Raw genomic sequence first — 27,868 nt, forward strand, 5'->3', positions numbered from 1 at the left:
GAAAGAAAGAAATGCATTTAAAAATAAGAAGGAAAGAAGCGAATGGTTGACAACCAGGGTCTCAGGAGACAGGACTGGAGACAGGTCTCTGTCCTTCTCCCCAATGGATGGTTATTTGTTTTCTTCTTTTTCTTCTCACTCCCCATCATTGGTCCTAGTCTGCTTCTCTGCAACGTCGCTTATGCCTTACACGTGACCTAGACTTCCAGAATTTTACTTAGCCTTCTAGGAAACTTCAGAGTTTGTAACAGACATCTGCCCCTTGCTGAAATGGATGAAATGCTCATCCAGAGGAAAGGGCGGCATCTTGTCAAGGCTGGTCTTGGCTTGCCTCTGGCTTTCGTGACAATCACAGGCCTGGGGATCACAACAAAGCAACAGCACCGAACAGACAGAAGCACCTCCTTCGCTCAATGACATTCTCCTGGGAGCCTGCATGGTACCCTGCATTTCTTACCAAGTTACATCAGAGCAGGTACCTCAGCATAGCCCTGGGAAAGGAGGGAGGAGGGCAGGAAAGGGAACAACAGCAAGAAGGCTGCAAACAGGTGCAGAACGAGAGAAAACAAGTCAGAGATTCCCAAAGTCAGCATTCCTCACCTGTTACCAGTTTTACTAAAGCGAGACTAAAATAAAGCAAAGATATGCTCCCTTGCTTTATGAAAAACGTTTAAACACACACACACACACACACACCAGGTGCTTCGTGAACTATTACTATCCAGGGGAGCAAAGTCATTCACATTATGAATTATTTTACACTCAAGAATTAGGCTCAACTTTTCTTATGAAAAGGTACCATGAACATCATTCAGAACTGTCAAGACGGCAGTGGAAGAGTGGGCACAGAAGCGAAAAACTAAAGTTCGCAATTGTTAAGGTTGTATTTCTTTTCTTTTTTTTTTTTTTTGCAGTACACGGGCCTCTCACTGTTGTGGTCTCTGCCATCGTGGAGCACAGGCTCCGGACGCACAGGCTCAGCGGCCATGGCTCACGGGCCCAGCCGCTCCGCGGCATGTGGGATCTTCCCGGACCGGGGCACGAACCCGTGTCCCCTGCATCGGCAGGCGGACTCTCGACCACTGCGCCACCAGGGAAGGTTGTATTTCATAAGCAACTTCCTTCAAACACAGGGAAAGCTTAGATTCACATGCACCATGGAAAATAATTTTCCTCCAAATCCAATTTCTAATGGACTCAATTAATTATTCCAGCCCCAATTTACTTCCTGAGGTCAAATAAAGACAGGCAAGACTTAGGTTGGTTGAAGGTGTTTGCTTTTAGAGCTGGTTCTATGGGGCTGCTGAGTGCTATGGGGTGATGGAGGATTTCCATCATCTCGGGGTGTGCGCCACATCCTGGCCGAGCGGGAGGGGCAGGTAACAAAGGTCCTTTTGAAAGCAGCCAGAGGATGGAGACCACACTGTACTGGATGCAGAACCCTGCTGGGCAGATGGGCCCCCTAGCTCAGCTTGGGGAAGCAACTGGATGAGGAACCAAATGAAGTACCTAACACCACTCCCAGAATGAGCTTAGGCATGAGGTCTCTGCCACCTGTAAGGAAGACACGCTTAGGACAGATGTGGGGAGGGGCTGGAGAGACAGAGAGAGCACAGATCCCATTTTCTCCACTCAGCAATGATGTGTTCATACCTCTGCCTTGTCAACACTTACAGCCTGTCCACACTGAGCAATATTTACCCCTAGCAGAGACTGGAAGAGAGACAGTAAGATGAAATATAGTCTCAGTATATATTAAAATTAACAGTTAAGGAGGCATCCCTGAGGAAAAGGTCACATGCAATTACCAGGGAATGGTGAGATAAGGCCAGATCCCATGGCTGTGTGGTTACAATTACTGTGACGAAACATAATTCACAAGGCACAATAGGTAAAAATAAATACAAAAAGCAAATACAAAATTACAAGCAAAATAGAGACAGGTAATGAAATTAGTTCTTCCAATCTGGCTAAGCCATTCTCAAAGTACACACATTCATAAAATAGGTCAAGATAGTCTATATTCTTTTTTTGGTTTTTTTTGTTTGTTTTTGCGGTACGCGGGCCTCTCCCTGCTGTGGCCTCTCCCGTTGCGGAGCACAGGCTCCGGATGCGCAGGCTCAGCGGCCACAGCTCACGGGCCCAGCCGCTCCACGGTATGTGGGATTTTCCCGGACCGGGGCACGAACCCGTGTCCCCCGCATCGGCAGGCGGACTCTCAACCACTGCGCCACCAGGGAAGCCCAAGATAGTTTATATTCTTAATGCTCAGTGTCCTACACCCCTACTTTAAAATTTTTTATATAATCTTTGCTGTATCAGAGATGGAGACTGAAGGACAAATAATGACATGTGAACTATGAAACAAAACTTCCCCTGAACTCTTCCAAGAGAAAACCCCAAGGAAGCTGCCTCTCCTCCCCTGAGCCTTTTGGGGACAAACCACTGGTGCTGCCTTCATGCTTCCATTTCAGTACAGCAATTTATTACTCTACCTTGAAAGATGTTTTTTGAATTAGAAAGAGGTTTAAGGCCATCAACCTCAGATATGTGTTTTTATAGATGAGGAAACTAACATGCAGGTCTAAATCACACAGCAAATATGTGGCAGAACCCAGATCTCCCGATCCATTAAAGAAACAACTAAACATGTAGATAAAGATGTGTGCACAGGGACTTCCCTGGTGGTCCAGTGGTAAAGAATCTGCCTTACAATGCAGGGGATGTGGGTTCGATTCCTGGTCAGGGAAATAAGATCCCACGTGCCGTGAGGCAACTAAGCCAGCGCGCCACAACTACTTAGCTTGCATGCCTCGACTAGAGAGCCTGTGTGCCACAACTACAGAGTCCACACACTCAGGAACCTGCGCACCACAACTACAGAGCCCACGTGCCCTGGAGCCTGCGTGCCAGAACTAGAGAGAAGCCCTGTGCCACAACAAAGAGCCTGTGTGCTGCAACTAAGACCCAATGTGGCCAAAAATAAAATAAAATAAATAAATATTTTTTTTAAAAAAAGATGTGTGCACAGGGCTTCCCTGGTGGCGCAGTGGTTGAGAGTCTGCCTGCTGATGCAGGGGACACGGGTTTGTGCCCCGGTCCAGGAAGATCCCACGTGCTGTGGAGTGCCTGGGCCCGTGAGCCATGGCCGCTGAGCCTGCACGTCCAGAGCCTGTGCTCCACAACGGGAGAGGTCACAGCAGTGAGAGGCCCGCGTACCACAAAAAAAAAAAAAAAAGATGTATGCACAAATATGCTCACTGCAGCATTATTTATAATCACGAAACACTGAAAGTAACCAAAAGAGTAAAACGGAAGGGCAAAGTGAATGAATTAGGGTACATCCATACAATGGAAATGTTATGCAGCCAGTAATGTTACATGTTTAAACCCTTCTTAATAACAAGGCAAAGAGTTATGATAGAATATTAAGGAAAAAACCTGAATATAAATTTATGTACTATTAATGAAGAAACTGATAGGAAAAAGAGACTGAAAGGAAATATGTCAAAATAGTAAAAATATCTCTGGAGAATAATTCAGAACATGAGTGACTTTTTTTTTTTCTCTAGTTTCATACTATTTCTAAATTTCCTAGACTGGGAATATATTGTCCCTGGATGATCACACGTGGACATGGCCTGCTTCTGCCTGCTCTGCTTCGTATTTTATGATGGTAATTATTACATAGAAGCCTTAGTGGGTCAAGTGGCCCATTTAGAGTCCCTTGACTTAAGAAGAGTCAGTGAGTACCTTAATATATGTTATAAATTGCATAACTGGCTCCAGTTCTTCGTTTCTCCCTCTATCCCTGTCCTTTGCCATGTAATTTTGCAGTGCCCTCCTACTGGGGACTAATCCCTACCCTGGGATTGGCCACATGACTGGCTTTGGCCAAGAGGATGTTAGCTTTGCAACACAAGTAAAGTCTTGAAATGCACTTGTACAACTGAACTTACACACTTGTACCTTTGCCATCACACTTATGAGAAGGATGTGCCAGGACAATCTACTGATCCCAGAAGGAGGACAGACACATAAATCAGAGTTGCTCCCAGATGAGCCTGGCCAAGATCAGCTAACTCTCAGCCTTAGACGTGTGAGTGAATCTAGCTGAAATCAGCAAAATCACCCAGCTGCCCCTGACCCTCCACGCCTAAATCAGCCAACCTCCAGCCAAGGCACAGACATGTGAACTCTAATAACAAATGATTGTTGGCAAAGCTAATGAGTTTAGTGGTGATTTGTTATGCAGGAATACAGCTGGCTGATACAATACAGCTGCATGTGTATACAAGAAATTAAATCCATTACATCAGAACCTATGGCAACAAATAGTTACACCTTGTTCCCATAATAATTCCTCTAAACCACCAACTGTGAACCATATCAATAAATATTTGTAGATTGACTGACTTGATCTACCAATTATATAATAAAATAAATGATTTCAGTTGAAGAAAGTTAGCCAGTAAGAAGTTTGGTGAGAACATTCCAGTGGCGGTTGAAATTAGAGAAAAAAGCTTTCATTCTGAACTACTAGGTATTGACTTATACTCTGTCCCTCAGTGGATCAAATTGGAGAAAGCAAAATGACAAATGTAACCTGTGAGATAGGGGGTTAACAAAGGATAAAGGGAAAGGGAACCAGCCGAATATGTATTACAATTTTTCTATGTGACCTTATTTTTGTAGTTTTATTTCATTGGCAAAAGATCAGAAGAGCACCATGGCTTAGAACTTAGATGGTTGAGTTATTGATAAAACTGCAAAAACAAGATTCAGTATACACTCTATATACTGTCCAATTTCTAATACTAATACTCAGATAGTGAGTGAAAAATTTTTTTATTGTAAATTGTGTCTATATGTCTTTTAAGTTTCATTTCAGAAGGAAAACATCACCCAATAAGGTCAGTAGTGCACTGTGGGGAGTAAGAAGCACAACCAGCGTATCATCTGATTTTATTTAAACAGCTCCCTGGGCTTCCCTGGTGGCGCAGTGCTTAAGAGTCCACCTGCCAATGCAGGGAACACGGGTTGGAGCCCTGGTCCGGGAGGATCCCACATGCCATGGAACAACTAGGCCCATGCGCCACAGCTACTGAGCCTGCGCTCTAGAGCCCACGAGCCACAACTGCTGAGCCTGCGTGTCACAACTACTGAAGCCCGCGCACATAGAGCCCGTGCTCCGCAGCAGGAGAGGCCACTGCAACTAGAAGCCCGTGCACTGCAACAAAGAGTAGCCCCGGCTCACTGCAACTAGAGAAAGCCCGTGCACAGCAACAAAGACCCAACACAGCCAAAAGTAAATAAATAAAATAACTTTATAAAAAAATAAAAAGTGAAATAAAATAAACAGCTCCCTATCAAAGGTCAAACTCGACTGGCAAATTTCCTTGGCATCACCACTTAGCTGTCAGCAAGAAAATAAAAACAAGCCACTGTCTCATGGCGATGAATCCTTCATATCCAAGGATGAAATGTAGCAGCTATGAGCAATGGGGCTAGATGCTGAGATTACCAAGATAGCGGCTAAAAACCCCACAAACCAAAACCAACATAGAGGCAACACCAAAATGCAGGTCCTCAATCATTTCCATATGTGCTGTGTAAATAATGGCACTGAATAGATACTGATTCCTGGGAAGGGGAAAAAAGAGATTAAACTCTAAATTGGGAGTAGGTAGTATCTTTATAAATATGTCTTATATATGTGTGTGTGTTTTATATATATATATACACATACACTCATATACATATTTATATATGGTGTGTCTGTGTACTTTTAAAAAGAGAAATCACATAGGACAAATGCCACTTACATGATATACACATATATGTACCCATTAGCTATTTATATAACATGTCTAAAGTAAAAAGGAAATTTTTGTAAATTAAAGAAGTATGCCTCATCTAAATCCTTCAGCATTTGATAACTGTGTTTGCCCTTTGAAAAATTTCAAAGGAGCTGGCAAATCTTGGCCGATTTTTGACGTAAACATCTCTTAAAGGAAAATGCTAAGGCTGGGTTCTGGAGGCTGGGAGAGGGGCAAGAATGCAGTTGAATATGTCAGAATCATATGAAGCTGTAGCCCACTGCATGTTCAGACAGAAGGTAGGCGCCTGCCCGCCCAGAGTCCCCTCCCTGAGTGCCTGGACCCTGAAATCACCTCCAGTGGTGAGTGGCATGAAGAAGTGTTGAAAATAGTAAAAATAGCAAACACTGAACTGTGAGCGTTTACTACATGCTAAGCATTATTCCAAGTGCTTTAGATATATATTAATTAATTTAATCCTAAGAGTGGCCCTGGAAGGCATGTACTATGATTACCCGCATTTTATAGACAAGGACACTAAGAGATTAACTCCCTCACCCTACGTTACCCAGCTGGTATACGGCCAACCTGGCATCCACACTCAGGCAAACCAGACCCACAGCCCTGCTCCTGGCCCCTCTAGCATACTGCTTCGCAAGAGACCAATGATGAAACGGATCTCTAGCCAAAAGTGAGCATTCTTCAATTAATGTTATTTTGAGCCCATAATTAGCCACTACAAAAGGTACAATATTGGTTCTTTCTATACTTCTCACCTTCGTTTATATGGACTCCTAATCCAATGTTCCTGAGGTTAAGAATTCCAGTTTAACACCAGCAAATAAGAGCTAAAATGTTCTGAGAGCTCACTGTGTGCCAGGCACCGTTCTAAATGTCTTCACGTACTTACACAGGTTTCTGTGATGGATGCGATTTCCCTTGTACACCTCCCTCACTCCATGCCTTCTGTGCTTGTGCTTACAGAACCTCTTTCCCTTACTCTGGTGTTCATGTTGTGGCCAGTTGATAAACTATGTATTTAATTATGTGGTAATTTACATAGGGCAATAATAACAAGAGCTAATATGTATTTAGTGTTTACTAATTGCCAGGCGCTGTTATAAATGCTTAATACATACTAACTCATTTACTCCCCCCAACAACAGCACAAGGTTAAGTATTATTACTATTATTCCCATTTTAAAGATCAGGAAAGGGCTTCCCTGGTGGCGCAGTGGTTGAGAGTCCGCCTGCCGATGCAGGGGACATGGGTTCGTGCCCCGGTCCGGGAAGATCCCACATGCCGCAGAGCGGCTGGGCCCGTGAGCCGTGGCCGCTGAGCCTGCGCGTCCGGAGCCTGTGCTCCGCAACGGGAGAGGCCACAACGGTGAGAGGCCCGCGTACCGCAAAAAAAAAAAAAAAAAAAAAAAAAAAAAGATCAGGAAAGAAACACAAGAGTTGAGCCACTTGCCCAGGATCACACCATTAGTAAGTGGCAGAGCCCAGATTCCAGTTCAGGCAAATTGATTCCAGAGATGAATCGCTATACTCCATCTGTGTTCTGCATTTGGCATCTCAGGTCTTCCCATAGGATACTGTGTTTAAAGTATTCATTGAATAAATATCTGTGGAGCAAATGACCGATTTCAAAAGATTTACTTAGTATATACACGCAAAAAACCCTTGTGTGTACATTTCTTTTCCTTCATGAAAATTAATGACTCTTACCCATGAATAGAGTAAGTTTAACGCTAGATAGCTGTACATATTGCTTTCTTATACCATTCTAGCATTGCAATGGCCAGGCAAACGAAGAAGTCATGATTTCACTTCTAAAAGGGGGGAAAGCATCATTATTTTCTTAACCTGTTAGAAAAAGAAAATAAAAGGTAATCTCAAAAGGATGATGAATAGCAAAAAAGCATTCACCACTAGCCCAGGCTTCAGACTCAGAAAGGAAGGCTGTTCCTCTGCTTGTCAACCCCAAGCACATCAGGTTCTTTCTCTAGTGCATCCATGTCAGGGGACCCAGCTACTCTCTGTAGGGAGATGACAGACACATCTGCCTTTTTTTTACCCTAGAATCTACCCCTCTAAGACAGCTCAGACCCATGCTCTTGTCAGCTCAGACCCACAGCTCTAATCAAATGTGATGAAGATACAGCTATTTATCATCTCTCTGTGACTTTCTTTCCCAGGTCCCACGGCCTTGGAATATTTCAACATCAAGAGGTCTTCCCACTGCAAACAGGAAACCTAAGTCACCCATGACTCATCTCTACCCTTTCTTCAGCAAACCCGATGGTATGCTAATCCTGCTCTGGGTTTCATCTAATCCTTTCAAAATCCATTTTTTCTTTGCCATGGATGGTACATGCCTTTCCGTTTCTCCCTGCATTGCTATATCCATGCACACCTTCCCTGCTCTGGCATCATCAGACACGAGACACCATTTTCTTCTTCTAGACTCCAAAAAGAACACCATCCCACTTTCCTAAGGCCTTGTTTCCCATCAAATGCTGAGTCTCCGCCTTCCATCAGGCTACCTCATACCAGCAGCATCTGTTCATGTTTAGCTCACAGACTATTGTTTTCATTCCCGCCTATGAAAACAGCTCCTTAAACTTAGGATATCCACACTAAGCCAATGTACCCAGCCATCACTTGCCCTACTCACTCTAGAAGTCCAACCAGGCTAACCTGAAGGAAGATGATTATCATTTATGTGCTGGTCCCACCCTCTCTAGACCTGGAAGAGCCACAGTTATAGTCCTTTATTCCACCCAAAATAAAGTTACCTTGACTTGTGCATGGTGCCAGTAGATCACTTCTGTATTAGTATATTTTATGCTGAGTCTGTTGATATTCTATATATTTCCAACTTGGTTCTTATATCATCTTGGAGGATAGGGGCCATGTCTAGTTCTCTCTGAACAGCCTTCATCCAGCACTACTAAGTTTCTTCTTTAGGAAGAAGACTGAAATTAACTAACAAAGCAAATGAATACCTAGCCTCCCAATTTAATTACAGAGGAACATGACCAAAATAGAGTAACTCATGAAGATACCCTCCAGGTGGTGAGGTGCAAGACTTGGTCATTCACATATAAGCTTTTTATTCTTCAATCTACTTGGAAGCTTCTGCTTATCTCTTTATAACCTCTTTACTTTTTTTTTTTTTTTTAAAGAACAGAAAACCCTGCTTAGCAGCCTTAATCATGGGCAGAAATGAACGAGCTGAATGTAGGATGTCTTTCTGGTGGTTCTGAAGGTCGAGCCCACATTCCTAGGACTGGCTCCTGTGGTTGCCAAACGATGTGAAGTCCTTTAACTCAAGTGTTTCAGAAAAGTCTACAGTCAAATTCAGCCCTGAAGACAGATGACTCCTGTGTAATCTTAGACTAGTGTTTCTCAAACTTCTTTTGGTCACAGACTCTTTTGAGGATCTAAAAAAATTATAAATGTTCTCAGCAGGAAAACTGACAAATGTTGACAGTCCAAAATTTTGCATATAATTTTAGGGGTCTACAGTCCATCTGAAGAACATGATACACTAACAGGATAAGAACACCTACATTTGCCCAATATAGTTGGCCTGGGGTTCAAGGAGGGAGGAAGAGGGAAAAGAAAGAGTGAGCAAAGAAAGAACAAGAAAGGAAGGAAGAAGGGAAGGAAAGAAGGATGATGGTGGGAAAGAGAAAGAGAGAGGAGAAAAGGGAGTAAGAGGGAGGGAAAAAAAGAGAGAAATCCAATAAACTGAGAGAGCGTCTGTGCTTGAGCTATTTAGCTTATCACTTTATTTCAGGCTTGGAAGCAATTACAGAAGAATGGCATTTAATCTCAGTAAAACTGGACAAGAAGATTGGAATCATTGGCTTTCTGAGATATAATGAAATACTATCCATCACTAGAAACAAGAATTCCTAGTTTTGCTTAAGCGGTTTAAACAATGCAAAAGATGAAGAAGATTAAATTTAATGCAAACAGCAATTTTTAAAAGTTGCCTATTTATGCGTTGCCTAAAGAACTATCATCCTCCTCGATCAGGAAGGCAATCTGCTTAAGAAAGCACTGACTCCAGAGAGACCTTTGTGAATTAATACTCCCTTAAGGCGGATGCAAATTGGGGTTCAAATAATTCTGTTCCCAAACATTTGTATATCCACAGAAAAACAGCTGAAGCCAGGAACTCGACAAAGCTTTCCCCGGCAAGTTCCTCATCCGTTCATGCACGCTGTCTACCTTTGATGTCACACATCCCAAAGGGTTCCTATCCATGTTCATTATCCCCTACTTATAAAAGTACTTTTGCTGGGACTTCCCTGGCGGTTCAGTGGCTAAGACTCTGTGCTTCCACTGCAGCGGGCACGGGTTCGATCCCTGGTTGGGGAACTAAGATCCTGCATGCTGTGTGGCTAGAAAAAAACAAAAGCTGGCATAGAAAGCTTTTACTCAGAGAGAAACCGGTACTTAACGAAGATGAACTGTGGATCAGAAACTCTCTGCAAAATATATCTGACCCACTGTACCTATTCTCAGCAAACTACCAGCATGGCCTATTGCAGTGTTGACTTAAAATGTTGCACAACCTAAAAGTTGAGAATTATGTTTCATTCGGCGGACTTTCTGAGGACTTAAGCCTGGAAAAGAGCCTCTCCGATAACTCTGAGGGACTGCTCCGAAGAGGTGAGGGACAAGCCGGGATATACAGGACTTTCTGCAACAAAAACCAGGTAGTCGGAACATCAAAAGATTACTGTTTATTAAAGAAAACCGGACACCTCAAGGAAATGAATTTAGCATTTTTCTCTGTGTGGGAATATGCAAGAGTCTGGGCTCATTGAAATCATTCCTTTGATGTGCACCAGAACTATCTAGGGCCAAGATCCTGCTTTTTTCCATACTGAATCCCCTCGGGGTGCAGTCTGGCTGATAGCTTGATGGCCACAACATCTTTTGTTTATTGATAGATACAGCAAGTGACACATTCTTTGTGCACAGCAGTATAGCACCTCTAAACAGAAGGAGGGGCCAGATGGGGGGAACTGAATAGTGTGTGCTTTGGCCTAATGATAAGAAAGCTTCCTGGAAAATACTGACTGATCATTTCTCCCCACACTAAGCTATCAGTATAGGTGGCATCTATGAGTTCCTTTACGCTGCCTTTATACTGATTAGCATTAAAAAGCAAAGAAATAGTGTTATCGGGAAGAGAAACGGACCCTCAACTTTTGGAAACCTGCTTATTTGCAATCATTTTAGTCGGGGTCTTGGTTTAGAAGAATCAATGTCCTAGCCCTCGGCCCACTATGTGCTTCCCTCCAACCATCACCACTGTTTCAACTCTACTCAACGCTTTAGGGCCCAAACGAAATTCTGCCTTGTTCATGCAATTCTTCCTGTGATCGTCACTGGGCGTACGCTCTGTCTTCTGAACTTCTAGTTTCTTTTCCTCTTGGGACACTGCTCATATTCGGTCTGATCAAGTATTGGGGTACAAGGCATGTTCCCTAGAGTCTGGGTGTAAGTTTTACCATCGTTGTCTCACAAGTATCTACGACAGTGCTTGACACACAGTAAGTGTTCAACAAACACAGAAGTGAAGGGGAAAGTTGCCCAGATGGTTTAGGCCAGCTCTAATCCGCATAGTCTAGAAACAAGGCTGCTGAACGGTTGACTAGCTCCACAGATGATAACTAAATACAATATAGGTATTGCCATACTGTTATCACACTCCTGACACAGGGTCTCTGCACTTGCCGTTTCCTCTGCCTAGAAGCCTCTTAGACATACACCTAGTTCTTTCCCTCATCTGCTGATCTTTGCTCAAATACTACCTTCAAAGAAAGGCCTTCCCTGTCTATCCTATTTAAAATCTCAACTCCCCCACTGCTATGGTTTGAATGTTTGTGTCCTCCCAAATTCATATGCTGAAATCCTAATGCCCCAAGTGATGGTAGTAGGAGGTGGGGCCTTGGGGAGGTGATTAGGTCATGAGGGTGAAGCCCTACTGTAATGAAATTAGTGCCCTTATGAAAGAGCTCCCCAGCCCCTTCCACCATGTGAGCACACAATGAGAAGTCTGCAACCAGAGAAGGTTCTCCCCCAACCATGCTGACACCCTGATCTCAGACTTCCGGCCTCCAGAACTGTGAGAAATATATTTCTGGTGTTTATAAGCCACTCAGTCTGTGGTATTTTGTTATGGCAACTTGAATGGATTAAGAAACTCCCCCCTCCTCCAACATCTCCCTATTTTTTTTCTGATTTATTTTTCTGTATATCACTGATCACCATCGAATACATATATATAGTTTACTTCTTTACTTTTTCTTATTTCCTATTCCCCCCTCACATCCTAGAATATAAACTCCATGAAGCAGAGATCTTTATAAATTGTGCTCAGTCTTTATCCCCCAGTGCTTAGGATAGTCGGAGGCAGATTAAGCACGAAGTAGGTGCTCAGTGAATAGCTAAGGAATACATTTTTAAAATGAATCACGAAGCACCTGTAAAATACTTACCTCTACTTGGCACTGTGCTTGATCCTGCCCAAGACAACTTCTAGAAGCCAGGAAACTGTAACCTGATCAAATACCTGCAGCCCAGTGTATCTGCACAGTGATGGGGCACGCAGAGCAGGTGTCTCCCCTGATGTATCACTAAAGGCTGGGAACATGCTTCATTCAGTCTCCTATACCTTCTCCCTTAACAACTCAAGAACCACTAGGAGAATGAATGGCTACACTGTAAGGCACGGATAACATGTGATAAAGGAGTTCAGACATGGAAGAAGCCAGTTTATAGACATCACTATGAGAAGAAGTGTGGTGGTCAGCTTCTAAGACATCCCCCCAGTGATCCTGTTTTTCTGGCATTCCCATCCTTGTATGGTCCCCAGCCACAAGGAATCAGGACTCCCCTGTGTGACTGACAGAATAACTTCCACAGCTGGGTCAGAAAAAGTATTTTAGCTCCTGCCTTGGTGTCTTGGCTCTCTCACTCTTTGGAAGGCACCTATGCTTACCACTACACCACCAACGTATCCCTCACTCTTTGGGAAGCCAGCTCCCATGCTGTGGTGATACTCAAGCAGTGCCATGGAGAGGAACTGATTCACCAGCATCAACTTGCCAGCTATGTAACAGAACCCCCTTAGAAGCAGATCTTCTAATCCTGGAAAAGTCTTCAGATAACTGCAGCCTCAGCCAACATCCGATTTCAACCTCATGAGAGATCCTGAACCATGTGGACAAAGAATGCCACCTGCCATATCAGCAAACGAAGGATGTTGTAGCCATCAAGCCCTCAGCCACTGCATCTGTCCCCAGCTGTGCACCCTGAGGGGATCCAGGACGGGAAAGAACAAGATACTGGCCTTAGTTAAGGTGCACATCAGAGGAATGATTTCAATGAGCCCAGACACTTGCATCTTCCTATACAGAGGAAAATGGTAAATTCACTAACTCGAGATGTCTGTTTTTTTTAAATTAACAGTGATCTTTTGATGTTCTGACTACCTGGTTTTTGTTGCAAAAACTCCGATATATCCTGGCTCCTCCCTCACCTCTTCCGAGCAGTCTCAGAGCTATCAGATAGAGCTATCTGAGTCTCAGAGTCTATCTGAGAAGCTGCTTCCCAGGCTTAAGTCCTCAGAAATTCCGCCAAATAAAAAAACATAATTCTCAACTTTTAGGTTGTGCATTTATTTTTCAGTCAACAAACAGAACCACCTAAGTGAGCCAGTCCTGAATTCCTGATCCACAGAAATCATGAGAGGTAATGAATGATTACTACTGCTTTAAGTCACGAATTTGGGGAGATCTGTTACACAGCAGTAGATAACTAATACAAGAGGTATCAGAAATGACTTCCACAAAGGAAGTAGGGCTTGAAATAGAGACATCAAAGGAATTGTAGGAATAACAGAGGCAAAGCAGTAAAGAGAATACAGGGGAAACCATGAGCAAAGGCAGATACAAATATTAAACAGAAACCATACCCACACAGAACCTCAGGATTGGAAACAAATCTTAAAGGTCAATTTAGTCCAACCTTTCATCTAGCGCTAGAGTCTACTTTAAAAATAAAACAACTAAGGCAGGGACTGCATGAATTTATCTAAGCTAAAACCCAGAAGAAGGCTGAGTCCTTACAGTGGCCCTCTGTGTAATGATAAAATGAGGAGTATTTAGTCATAACAGAGACCATATTCCTGCATTTGAACTGAGGTCATTCCTGGAAGTGATTTAATAAGAAATTGAGGGGGAAGGAAGATGGAGTACAGAGGAGGGGAGAAGAAAGACAAAAAGGAGGAGAAGCAGAAGAAACAGAAGCAGGAGAAGGAGGAAAAGAAGGGGATCGGGAAGAAGAACAATAACAACTCTACAACAACAGAAGATGAACGAGGAAACACTGATTTATTGAAATGCTGTATGGTGGGCGCTGTCCTAAGTTCTTTAAACACATCATCTCATTTTACCCTCACAACAGCTCCACATCCTCAAATTATTTTAGCTCTACTTCTTCCCTTCCTTCCCAGGAGTCTTCCCCTCACCCTGTTCTCCAGATCTGAGGTAGAGAAAGTGGACAAAACACAGAGAGGAAGGATTAAATCATCATGCATCTGACCTCTTGTCAGGAAAAATCTGAGAATACAGTTAAGGCTCCAGAGAGTCCAATCAAGAAAGAATCCACCCACAGATTCGAGGTCTTCCCTTCACTGAGGATATAAGGCCAGATTTCCTGGGCCGCTGGTCAGCAAACCTCTAATCAAAGGAAGAGTAGATCTGAGATGGGAAAGAAAAAACCTAGAGCATTCTCTGTCCCAAGATATGATGCTTTACTGATCCCAGAGTTGGTTCTTTTAGAGGCCAGTAGTAGACCTAAGAACCCCAACTGGAGGAGGGATTCCTCCACAAAGCTAATAGCCTATTTGTGAAGTTAATAGGAAGCATTTGCCTTTGACCCAAAGAAGCAGGAGGGAGCTTGTTCTGTAGGTAGCCACTTCACAAGATGTTGCCATGTGTACAGTGGTATAGGAAGGGAGGGGGACATCCAGGTCAAGCCAGAGGATATCACGTTAGTGACCATCTCCCACACTTTTCATCCTCCTGGGAGAAGAGAGCATATGTCAAACTAGTATTAGAGAATATAATTTTCAAAACTTAACTCAAGATACTAAAATAGCTGATTATACTTCCAGGAAAACAAACATAGAAAATTAAAGTTTAAAAGTATACATACAGCCTATACCAATTAAAGGCCTATGGATTAATAGTCAAAACATCTGAACATCTCTAAGGTCAGGAAAACTAAACCTTTAACACATACCATACTAATGGCATTGATAATGGACATGAAAGGGTAACCAATGAAAAAAGTCGTAGGGATGCTAGCCAAGATCTCCTATACATGGGGTCAATGAAACATGCTGAAAATAGGTTAAGAGGATGCCCAAGAAGTGTTTACGGAAAGAATGGTCATAAAAATGATTTCTCAGAAAAAAAAATGGCATGACCTCTGAAACAATGGATGTACTGGAATTATCAACCAGATAGGCCAACTTGATTTGCAAAAGGATGCTTTGCTGCCCAGTCCACAGGGTCAGAGAAAGCAATTAGTACCATTCCGCTCTAGCAAATTCCCAGAGCACACAGTCTCAGGTAGAGAGAGGTATTCTGTGCCTCTCTGCATTTCCCCATGGCCCAAGCACAAGGCCACACACAGCAGGTATGTGGCTGAAGGGGGCGCTAATGATAACACACACTCCACACCCTCAAGGAGGTCAGAGCCAAAGGTGCCGAGGTCCCAGCTGCTTCCCCTGCTCTGGGTTTACCATCATTGAAGCTGTCACTGGCGGTGACGTGGGCGAACGGTGACTGGGCCCGAGGCTCCTCACACAGGGAGTAGCTGTGCTCAGCCTGAATGAGAGGCGCCGGGGACGTTGGGGACGGCTCTACCTCCATCGACACACTCTTCTCTGAGAGGAAAGGGTCGTTCAGGAGCTGGCCCAAGACGTTCTGGGAAAACTCATCCAGCAGCTCCGAGAAGTGCTACAAGAAACAAAGGAGGAAGGACTCAGTTTCTCTTAACCATGATCTGACATTTACACACATGTTCTAAAGCAAAAATATCATCCACTGCTTCAGATGAAGTCCCTTATACACAATGTCCAGTTATCTGTTGCTGTGTAGCAAAGCACCCCAAAGAGTGGTGGCTTACAACAGCCAAGAGTTATTATCTCTCACCACTCTGTGGGTTGGCTGGGTGGCTGTGCTGATTTCACCTGGGTTCACTGACAGAGGCACAATGAGCTGGAAGGCTGGAGGGGGCTGGGCTGGGACACTGGACGCCTGGGCCTTTTTCTCAAAGAGCCTCTAGCAGGCTGGGAGTCCTCATAGGATTAGGATGGTAGAGATGTTCCCAAAGGGAGAAAACCAAAGCTGCATGGCCTCAGAGGTCACACATCATCACTCCCTCCACATTCTTCAGGTCAAGGCAAGTGACAATGCCAGCCCAGACTCATGGGGTGGGAAAACAGACACCACCTCTTGACCAGAGGAACTGCAAAATCACATCACAGGCAAGTGTAAACAGGATGGCATGACTCACTCGGGGCCATCACTGGAACTATCCACCACATTTTGCATTGGGAATATTTTAAAATAAGCTACCTTGTATTTTTGAAGCATGAAAGTGTTATTTATAGCCAAGTGCCAAGTTCAAAGGCATCAGAGGCAGCTTCCCTCTATTCTCCCAAGTACCTGGACTTTGTCCCTTTCTAGTTTTTCCTTAATCTCCTTAATCTCTTCTCATCTTCCATCTCCAACAGCAACACCTCCCTACCCACCGCCATGCCATGACAATGATAAAGAAATGGTCTATACATATATTCACAGGGAGTCCTATATCCCTCGTTCCATGGTCCCACATTAAAGGACTGTAGCCCCATCTACTCTCCCTCACTGATAGGGGGATGTTCATGATATGAGGGTCTGTAGAGCTGGGTTTCTCAACCTCAGCACTACTGACATTTTAGATGGGTGATTTTTTGTTATGGGGGGCAGGGTTGTCCTGTGCATTGTAGGATGTTTAACAGCATTCCTGGCCTCTACTCACTACATGCCAGTAGCACTCCCCTAGTTGTGAAAACCAAAAATGTCTCCAGTCACTGTCAAATGTCCCTTGGCCAGGGCCAGGGGGGTGGGGGTGGGGGTAAGGGGAAGATCACCCTTGGTTTAGAACTACTGCAGTAGAGTATATTAAAAATAATTATAATATAATTTAATTTAAAATTTCACTTGATACCAGCTGTTAGAGCCACTTCTACCTTCTTAATGTTCCCTGAGTCACAGACCAACAGGTGTCATCCTTATTGATTAAACTTTAGGGACACCTCTGGTATAGAAAGGAAGTTAGGAAAGCAGGTACAGCAATAAGAGAACTGATTGCAAATGGTGATACTTGGGGTAGACAATGAAAACTCTTGGGATTTGCAGAGCAACTAAGTCCTACCATTGAACTGAAGTGTCAGTGAAGGTGTTACGAAAATGAATGCAGCTTAGGGAAGCGGGGGGCAGGTGGTAACCCTAAGGTTAGAGCTCTAATATTAGGATAGTTGTAGGGCAGAACTTCTGCTTTTGTAAAGGAGAGAAGCAGACAACAGAGAGGAGGCCTTGCAGGCTAGGTCCTTAAGGCAGAGTTAGATTGCTGGGTTTCCCCAACAGCACAAACATGAGATACGGCTGCATCTCATCAGGACAGAATGCAGAGACGCCACAGGCCTTGGGCACATCCTAATAGGCATGGGTAATCTGTGAGAACAAGACAGGGTGGTTGGGAGAGGGTTCTCTGTATACAAACATATTTAGAACTGAAAGGTCCTTAGAAGCATCTAAGGTAAGAATTCCCAGATGCCAACTGTCTGCTTCACAATCACCAGAAGAATTTTGCTGTAGTTGTTTTATAATGGAATATTTCAAGCATTCAGAAAAATTAGAGAGAATAGAACCATAAATAATTACGTATTGATTCCTTTTTAAAAAATTATTTTTCCACATTGTTACTGCAACATTTTTTCTTTACTCTGTCTTTCTTTTTTAAAAAATAAAACATGAAGCTCCTATCCAATCCCCTTCTTTCCTCTCAGAGTTAACTACTACCCTGAACTTGGTGTTTATTTTTCCCATCTAGGACTTTACACTTTTACTACATAAGTATGTTTCTATTACAAACATACGCACTTTTTAAACTTTAAGTAAACAGCACCATACTTCACACCTCCTCTGCAAGTTTCTTCTTGCAAAAAACTTTTTAGGCTTATTCATGTTTACATGTGTAGCTCTATTTCATTCAGTTAAATTTCTGAATTGTATTACATTGTACTTATCCATTTCCTCTTGAGGAACATTAAAAGATTTTTTTAATATATGCTATTGTAATAAACATTATTGAACATAAAGGGAAATTTTAAAACATACCAATCCTATGACCCATCTTCAGAGCTTTTGACTTAGTAGGTCAAAGACAACCATATGAAAACCACCACTACCACCTGTGATTCTAATGTTCACGTCAGTTTTTCAACGATTGAAGGTTGACCGCATCTCCACTCACCATCTCTCTCCCTACACCACTTTACAATTAAGTCCCTGGAAGTTTACAAAGTCACTGGAAGTTTACAAAGTCCCTAGAAGTTTAGACATGCTCAAGGTCAGAGAAAGATTCATGGATTTTGCAGCCATCATGTGCTAAACTTTAGATAGGTCCTGTGGATATAAAGTAATAAAAAAGAAGACAGAAAAAACCCTGCCTTCCTTGAGCTGATCGTATAGACCAGTGCTTTTCAAACTTTTATGTGCATATGAATCACCTGGGGATCTTAAGGCATAGATGCTGATTCACAAATCTAGGTGGGCCCGAGATTCTGCATTACTAATCAGCTCCCAGGTAATGCTGCTGGCCGGTGGACCGGACTCTGCATGGCAAGGAGTAGAGCAGCTTCAAGGCTAAGACTAGGATGCAGGTTTCCTGACTCTCTGATAACATGAAGCCAGGGTCTGATTCCCTAAGCGGCTCCCCAAAGACAAATTTACTGGTTACCTGAGGGTGAATATTCTGCAAGCGTTTGATGGAATTCTTTTCAAGACCAAAATTAAGGAAACAAGAAGAGAAATAAATGACACAATGTAAAATGCAAAAGCAAGACTTGAACTCACAATCCCTGCATTCCCAAGCCACAATTCTGTCCCTGTGCTGCAGTGTCAGCCCTTGCCAGCTATGCTGGCCCATCTAAGCCTTTGGAATCCTGAGGCAAGGCTCTCTTTGATTGCCGGTGCTTTCCCATGGAAGTTGGCCATGCTGGGCTGCTCTGCTGACACCATTTTCTTTCTCCTGAGCAGCACTAATGAATGTTTTCATGAACATCCCCCGGATAACCAATAATAAACCTTCTCTAAATCTGCTAACCATCCCTGACCTCCCCTTACTTTGGATTTTGTAGCGATTATCATGTCACCAAACAATTTAGTCCTAAATGACAGGGAGTCCTGAAGAACTCATGGTTGTTAAAAAGTGCATTATGGGGCTTCCCTGGTGGTGCAGTGATTGAGAGTCCGCCTGCCGATGCAGGGGACACGGGTTCGTGCCCCGATCCGGGAAGATCTCACATGCCGCAGAGCGGCTGGGACCGTGAGCCATGGCCGCTGAGCCTGCACGTCCGGAGCCTGTGCTCCGCGACGGGAGAGGCCACAGCAGTGAGAGGCCCGCGTACCACACACACACAAAAAAAAGTGCATTATGACAACCTTCCCTCTGGAAAAAGAAGCTCCTCAGAAGAAGGGAGCAACTGTGCTTAACCACCACCCACACGGAGGAACTCAGCAAAGTGGTGAGCACTGAGAAGGTCCCAGAGAGACACTTGTGTGTCTTTGGGGTCCCAAGGATACGCCCAACTTGTCCCAACCAGACGCTGTGACTCAGCCCAGCAAATTAGCTCCAGCTGGGCCTCCCTGGCAGCTATGGGCTCTGGGGCTCAGCAGACAGGTCAAGCTCCCACTGCCTGTGCAGGAACCAGGCCAGAATCAGACCATCTTTAATGCCAGTGAGAGAGGGGCATATGGTCTTGGAGGCCGAAGACCAGAGAAAGAAGCAAAGTGAGCCTCAAAGAGGGAGGCTTTCTGCCTACACACACTTTAGCAAAGGACTACTCGTGTAGTAGTTCAAGGGCTATGAAATGTCAGTTGAATTCTTTCAAAGACATGGCATAATAGCATTTTACCGTTCTGCCTAAGAGTTTCATCAAGCTTTATGGGTTTATAATACTTTCACAGCTTTCCCCTCAACCAATGTTCACATCAGTCCTGGGAAGTTGGCTTTAAACGCACTGTTCAAGGTCTCAGTCACCTACTGTTTGAGCTTCGCCTTGAACACAGATCGTCTTATTGCAAATTGACCGAACTTTCCCCACATTATTTCTCCTAGGAAAGAAGTATCCGAGCTTTACAACCCAACGGCTTGGAGAAGTTCTAACCAGGATGAAAACCTGATGCTGATCATTAATGAAGATGTTGATAGGATCAGGTGGTAGGCTCATCTGATGGACTTAGTGCTTGACATATTAGATTTTCAGAAAATGAGCTAAGTGTTTTGCTATAAGGTAGGCATGTCTCCATGTATAGATGAGAAAACTGGGGCTCAGGGTGGTTAGGTATGTTGCCTAAGGTTGGAGATGCATAACTGAATTAATATTCCATCCCAAGGCTAGCCAGTTCCAAAGCCCATGTACTTTCTACCACGGAATGCTCCATCATTTAAGTCAGCCTCTAAAGCTGACATGTAGTAGAGACTGGATTTTAAAAAACAAAAGACAGACTCACTGACAGCCCATCCACTCATCCATTATGAACACACAGTTCTCACATTCGAAGTGTAGAAATGTGTCAGGGGTTTGTTAGATGGAGAGGCTCCTGGTATCACTCCCACGGGGCATCAGCAATGAGAACAGAAATATTTTCTTGCCCTTTGAGTGTGGTTCTGCCAAAGGGTTCAAAGCCACATCACAGACTCTCCGGTTGGAAGAAACTTCCTGTCGAGGTTAAACCTCTATCTCATGACATGAATATTCCTCATCTCCTCGGTGAAGATGCGTGCAACTTCCTTTATGAACCCTTTTCAAGGTCTGTCTCTCCATTACTGAAGACCTGGCATTTAACATCCTTCAACCTGGCCCCAACCGTCCTGTGAAGTCTTGTCCCCCTTTATTCTTTATTTTCTTAAGATTTTTTTTGATGTGGACCATTTTTTTTGATGATTTGTTTTTATTGTTTAATATTCCTTAAAATGTGAAGATCCTATTGTACTTTTCTCTAATTTTTTTTCAATTTTCTCTATAGTTTATTAATAAGTCAAAAGAAATTTTTTTTTTTAAAAAAGAGAAGCATCATAAACCTTTTCCTTCTCCTAGTTCCTGGGTCTTTTTTTTTTTTTTTTCCACACACACACACTGTATTTTATTTTTACAAGAGATAAATAGACTGACACCAAGCATTGTAAATGCATGACCACAACAGGAGCAACAATGATTGCAATTATCAAACACGAAACACACTCATACTATGTCATAATATTGACATTCAGTCCAGGAATCCTCCACTGTTACAGCTCCTTTACTTTGCAGTGAAAATTGGTTTGTATATTTTTTGCCTCTGAGTCCTTGTGGGACTTTTTTTTTTAATTCAAACAGAAAGTCACAAAAATTATAATCATCCTCATCAGTTCACTCAGTCCCACGTAATTAATTTTTTTTCATCTTGCTCTTTTGTTAGCACTTTTATGAGTTCATCAGTTTTCCATTAGAGTTCTGAAAATGCTTATTCATTCAGTTCAGCAGTGTAGTCAGTTACCAGAAACCTGTACTTGTCAGTCTTTTCGATGAATTCCTTGAAGATGAAACCCTTTTATAGGAACATATTTCCAAAGCATCAGAGTACATCCGCAACCGTCTGTAAATGACAAAAGACTTAAAAATGACCACGGTTAAAGATTTGATGTAAGTTCATAAGGTGAAGTTTTAACCACTGGACCACCAGGGAAGTCACTCCCTTTATTCTAATACATGACACTTTCATTCCAGCCCTAACAGTGTCCATATCGGACGCTGGAGCAATACAGCTTTGGAGCCAGACGACCGGATTTGAATCCTGGCTCCTAGCTGGGCAAACCTGACGAAGACCCTTCAGTTTTCCAAACTCCAGTTTGCTCCAACTGTAAAGTGAGGCTAATAATACTACCAGCTTCCTGTTGTGATGATTAAATTAAATAATGCGTGTAATGCACCTAACGCTTCACGGGCAAAGCAATCAATTTTTTAAAAAGCTTTTTTAAAAACAAAACCCTATCAAAATGGAAGCAAAATGTGGGCATTCTCTACTTGTACACTGGCTCCCCCCACTATTCCTCCTAGAATATCCTTTCATTTTCCTCTTCTATCAGGAATCTACCTAAAACAAAATAAATCTATTTCTTTTACAAAGTCATCCTAGACAGACACAGCTTGAACTGACCTTGCACTTCCCTGACAAACTACAGCTCTTCAAATAAGTATTTCTTAACTGGACATCTTTTTTTTTTTAACTTTCCTTTGATGTTCCTTTCATTGCCAACTTAAAGTTTTTGTCATTAGGCCTTATAAACTCTGTGACCCAGATGTAAACACTTTTACCTACCCCCCTCTGAGCCCAGCACAGATCACAGATCATATGTACTCACCAATTTTCTCTTTCCACCTATTATTATTGTGTAATATCCCAGTCGAGCAGTAAACAAATCTAAATTAGAGCCCAGGCCTCCCCAACAATTATAAATAAATGCTATCCAATGTTTAAAACACATATCCAAACTTACAAATCAGATAAATTAAGAGAAGTTGTTACCCTTACATAAATGACTAACTTTATAAGAAGTTACCCTGACTCTGAAGCATTTACACTTGTGTTTGCAGGCCCTTAACTAGCTGTCGAGGGAGCTTGCAAGGAAAGGGTGGTTTCAAGTCCGGGCCGCCTCCTTCTGCTAACAACTGCCCCAAGAACCAGGGTCGTGGGGGTGAGGAAAGTGGAAGGAAAATGAAGGATTCGTAATTTTTTTTTTTTTTTTTTTTTTGCGGTACGCGGGCCTCTCACTGTTGTGGCCTCTCCCGTTGCGGAGCACAGGCTCCGGACGCGCAGGCTCAGCGGCCATGGCTCACGGGCCCAGCCGCTCCGCGGCATGTGGGATCTTCCCAGACCGAGTCACGAACCCGCGTCCCCTGCATCGGCAGGCGGACTCTCAACCACTGCGCCACCAGGGAAGCCCAGGATTCGTAATTCTTGAGCTCCAGCAACTGGTTGTATAAAGATATGAAGCTGTCTTTCTTGTGCTGCTCTTCACGGGGGTTCACTCACTCAACAGAGTGAGCAGCTCCTGTGAGCAAAGCCCGCGCTGGGCAAGGCGTGGACAGAATATGATTAAAGGTCATCTTATAAAGAGAGGACTGTCCTGAGGTGCAACATGAGTTATCTGAAGTATGTCGCATGACTGCTGGGCTCATAGAAAAGGTTCTAAAGCAATTTTGTCCCCCTGATGTGGGCCCAACATCTTTTGTGCTGGATCAGAGTAGGGACAGGAGTTCTAGTCACAGCCCTACACCTCACTGGCTGTCACCCCACCTCTTCTGGATTCTGTCTCCTCGTCTGTAAAACTGTGTGTGTGTGTGTGTGTGTGTGTGTGTGTGTGTGTGTGTGTGCTGGAAGGTGAGGGGAAGTGATTGAGAAGACTTTGGACTTGGTCAGTAGTTTCTCACCTTTTTTTGATATGTAGACCCTTTTGAGAATCTAATGAAAGCTTCCTGCTGGTAAATGCCCACGGGCACTACACGCCAAGTGCAGGATTCTGTGGGGCTCCCCCACCCCGCTCCCCCCGGGGTCTGTCCATGGAGAGGAGGATTCCGTGGATTCCGGGTAGACACTCCCAGCAGAGGTGGTAGTAATAACACACGACGCGTTATCAGTCATTGCTGACAAGCTATTCGGCTCTGCTACACTATAATTTTCTAAAATGTGGCAGGTGATATTAAAATGGAAAAGCTTTGCCGCTTAGGAAAAGAACGAGGGAAAACGCCCTCTTTCTGCTTCTTGGGTTTATTTAGCTTTGCCCCTGTTACCCTGCCCAGGGGCAGTGAAACGGGCGGGGCGCAAGCTCCGAAAGCAGAACTTGACCGCTCCCTGCGGGAGGCCCGGGTCCAAGGCTCGGGCTCCGCCGCCCGCGCCCCACAAAGATCCTATTCTCCAGGCCCGCCGCCTGGAAACCGGCTGCCGGCTGGAGGCTCCGTCTCAGGCAGGGGAAGAAGGGTTTTTACTGAAAAATCGCAGCTAGGAGCCTTGCCCAGAGCACAGAATGCTCCACAGACAGCAGTCACGGATATAGTGGACACGGCGGGGGCAAGCTGACAACCCCGAAAGCCTCAAAGAAACGCAGGGAAGTAATTTGGAGGGCACGCCTCAAATTCACTTTAGAAACCAAGGTTTCCCTCCAATAAAACACAGTCCGCCTGTATTGCGGGGGACGGAGGGAGGTGAGGTAGAGAGGGGAGGGGGAGGGGGGAAGAGGTGCCTTCCCCGCTCCACTCTCCCAGGGGCCCACCTTCAAGGAGCCGCACGTTAGACCTGAGGGGATTCCTGCCCTGCATATGTGCCCTGTGCACATACCACACAGAAAAGGGCCAGATGACCACCTGGAGAAGAATAGGCCACTTTGGCCAAGTTACAAGAAAAAAAAAAAAGGCTCACAAGTCAAACCCTATTACAGTGAAATTTCAAGGGGACCCAATTTTTTTCTGGTACCAAAATTTAGATACATTACATATTTCTCTAAATAAAAAAAAAAAATTGGGAGCTGAGGCTTGGAACTCTGTTACACAAGAGGTTTGGAAATTTGGGGGGTTTTGTTCCTCTGATGAAGTGATGTTGGCTTTACTGAAATTTTACAAGCAGTGGCAAAAATTGTTTTTTAAAGAGCCCAATTCCAAAACATGCACACTCTGGTTTTTAATATCCAGATGTGGCTTTCTTTGTAAAACAAGTATGTGAAATATGTCAATCAAATTATAAAGGTACTAGGGATGCTTATTTAAAGGAAACCTGCTATAAGTCCATTGATAGGATATATTCTATTTTCTGTAAAAAGAGTCACCCCTAATTTATTAATTATGCAAATATAAAGTTTTACATATGCTATGTGCTTCAAGGGAGATGTACCAATACTAATTCCTTTTTAAGCTACATCATTCTTCATCATTAAAACAGGTAATGATGCACTTTCTCTGAATGCAGTCCAATCCTGAATGGTCTACAGCAGTTCTTAGCTTAACATTGGATGTGAAAAAAAATTCACTGCTTCACTTTATACAAACAAATCAGTTAATGAGATTAAGAGAAAAACACCAGTGGTGGCTTCTGCTGGCAAAGGAAAGCTAAGAGATTCAGCATTAGCTGGCGCAAAGAAACTCAATCTGCCTACTTCTTGGCTCACTTACATGGACAGCTGCAAATGCCCCAAAATGCACTGCTTAGTTCTTTCTGAACCCAAACTAGCCTTAGCCTGGTGGAAGGCCTCTCCTTCCATGGCTTAACAGTGTCTAACCAATCCCCACAGGAATAAAAATGTCAAGAAAATATAATAAGAATAATAAGGATAATATCATCTCCCATGTCCAACACATAATGGTTTACATATGACAAAACACTTCCACATCACTGTTGTATCTGATCTTGACAAGATCAAGGATTATCCAGAGTGTACAGCTGGAGGTTGTGGAGAGAGTGCAGTAGAGCAGCATGCCTGCTTTCTGGTTCCCACGCCCATATACTTCCAGCACAGCCTTCTCCCTCCCGATCACTAACACAGAGACCTCAGCAACCAGATTGCTGACTGTCAAATGCTTCTTGAATTGTAATGTGGGCCTGAGATCTGGGCAATCTCCTCACACTATGGGAGGAAATCCTTAGGGTCCTTTCAGAGCAGTCAGAACCATTCCAGAAATAAATTATAGTCCATATAAGATGGAGGAGTCCTCTCTGATTGGTTTTGAGAAACTCAAACCATCCCCCAGAGTCCTTCTATTGCCTCTTCCTTCTGCCAAACAGACAGCTGAATTCTCCCAACAAACAAAAGCCCTTCAAAACCATGATCAAGCCAACCATTCAAGGCTGAGGCAGTAGAGAATCTGCCATTGTGTCCTCTCCATCCACGGTGGGAGAGCCAGAGGCACCTGGGATGGTGAGAGGCAGCCATCAGGATGACCGAGTCTTCCTTCCCACCTACTCCACTTTGACCCCTAAGTCCAGATTCTACCTCCACACTCTCAATGGGAGTGCTGGTGACCCTGTGGGGCTTTCTGCCTGATCTATCCTACAGGCCAAAGCCAACAAAATGTTTGCTTTTAACCTCCCACACTTAAAAAATTCTCCAAAGTAACTCAAAGTCCAAATTCCCCACAGTTAAGACTTAAAATTGATTTAAGTTTCTTATTCACTATTTCCCAGTTAACGTCCCTGAAGAGTTTCTTCCTAATTGATGTTTTATCCTTTGTTTGATACTCCTCCTGTCCTTTACCTTCAATTTGCAGGTTTCAACCCTTTTATGTTCTCATTATATGAGGAAATTCAGAGGCTGTTTTGGTCAGGCTCTTCTAATTGGGTCTCTTGCCCCCTCTACAAACATAATCTGCTCCTCTCAGGTTCTTTCCACTCTCCTAAACAGAAAACAACTTCCCATTTTCCCTCTTCCATCACACACCTTCCATTACCAACACTTCAGTCTTTACTCCACCAGGAAACACCCAGGGCATTCCCTCATATCCTTCAGTGAAGGCCCAAGCTAAGATATTCATTGTTTGTACGCTCTTAGGTCTGACACTAAAACAACTAAAATCTGGTATTTTGCCATTCCAGAAAAGCTTCTGATTATGATAACAGGCTCCAAATCATAGACTGATGAAGCATGAAGAAACGCTGGAAATCATCTGAGTCTACTTGGTGATTCTAATTTAAGAAATGACCTCTAATTTGAGATCTAGGGTGGTACATGAAATCAAAGAGTTGAAGGTTGACCTCTTTATACTATAGATCCTGTAGTAAGAAAGATGGTGACTAACCATTAAGGATCACCCAACGGATGACTGAAGAGGGTCCCATAGCCGTCCTCCATGGAATTCTCTGAATAGAACATATGTTTTGCAATAAGAGAATTCTGTCTCCAAGTCAAGATCCAATGCCAAAGATGTCAGATATGAAAAATTAAAGGAGCCCATAAAGTTTTTATGAAAAACAATGGCATACTCCCTCGAAAGCTATCCTTTATTTGTGAGCCAGATATGTCGTAAGAATTACTGAGATAATCTCTTCCCTAGAATGCAAGAAGGAGTAAAGGGAAAGTGCTTCAGACGTACAAGAAATTATTTGCCCTGTTTTGTAAGTGCACAGGGATGACTCACTGCCAGAAAGTACTCCTTCACCCCAAGATAAAAGCAAGAAAAAATCCAGAGGTTACCAAACTGGGAGACTCAGGCAAGTTCTGGCTTAAAGCCACTTAGATTCTCACTCTGTCAGATCTCACAGTCATGCTCCCCCTCTCTGGAATGCTGGCCTGCTCAAACATACCGGAGAATCTTAACCATCTGAAGGAGTATTTTATGCATGGGAGTCATGAGTCAGAGGACACATATGCTAGATCAGCTCTGCAATTATCAGCAATAACCTTGGGCACATCACTCATGCTTTCTGTTCCACCTGAAATTAGGAAGAAGACATTCTGCCATTCAAAATTGTTGTGAAGATAAAATGAAGTCATAGATAGTCTGATCTAGATATAATATAGTACGGTATGATAGTAAGTGAAAATTAGCTGAGAACCATTAGTGGGCTATGAACATGAAAGCTCCCTCACGGTCACGCACATAGTTATTTCTTACCTCCACCTTGACTAGCCAGTTAGCAATGGCCATTAGTGGGAGC

General features: G+C 43.5%; 1 protein-coding gene across 1 annotated transcript in view; it reads right to left on the minus strand.

Annotated features, from left to right (window-relative positions):
• The window catches only part of CREB3L2 (cAMP responsive element binding protein 3 like 2), a 118,657-nt gene that overhangs the window by 34,132 nt on the left and 56,657 nt on the right, over positions 1 to 27,868 (minus strand). Inside the window, exon 2 of the mRNA XM_060020964.1 lies at positions 15,658 to 15,874. Within this exon, the coding sequence (XP_059876947.1) occupies positions 15,658 to 15,874 (217 nt within the window). The remainder of the gene's footprint in view (positions 1 to 15,657; positions 15,875 to 27,868) is intronic.

The sequence above is a fragment of the Delphinus delphis genome, chromosome 9 (genome assembly GCF_949987515.2).
Source record: "Delphinus delphis chromosome 9, mDelDel1.2, whole genome shotgun sequence".
Taxonomy (NCBI): Eukaryota; Metazoa; Chordata; class Mammalia; order Artiodactyla; family Delphinidae; genus Delphinus; species Delphinus delphis.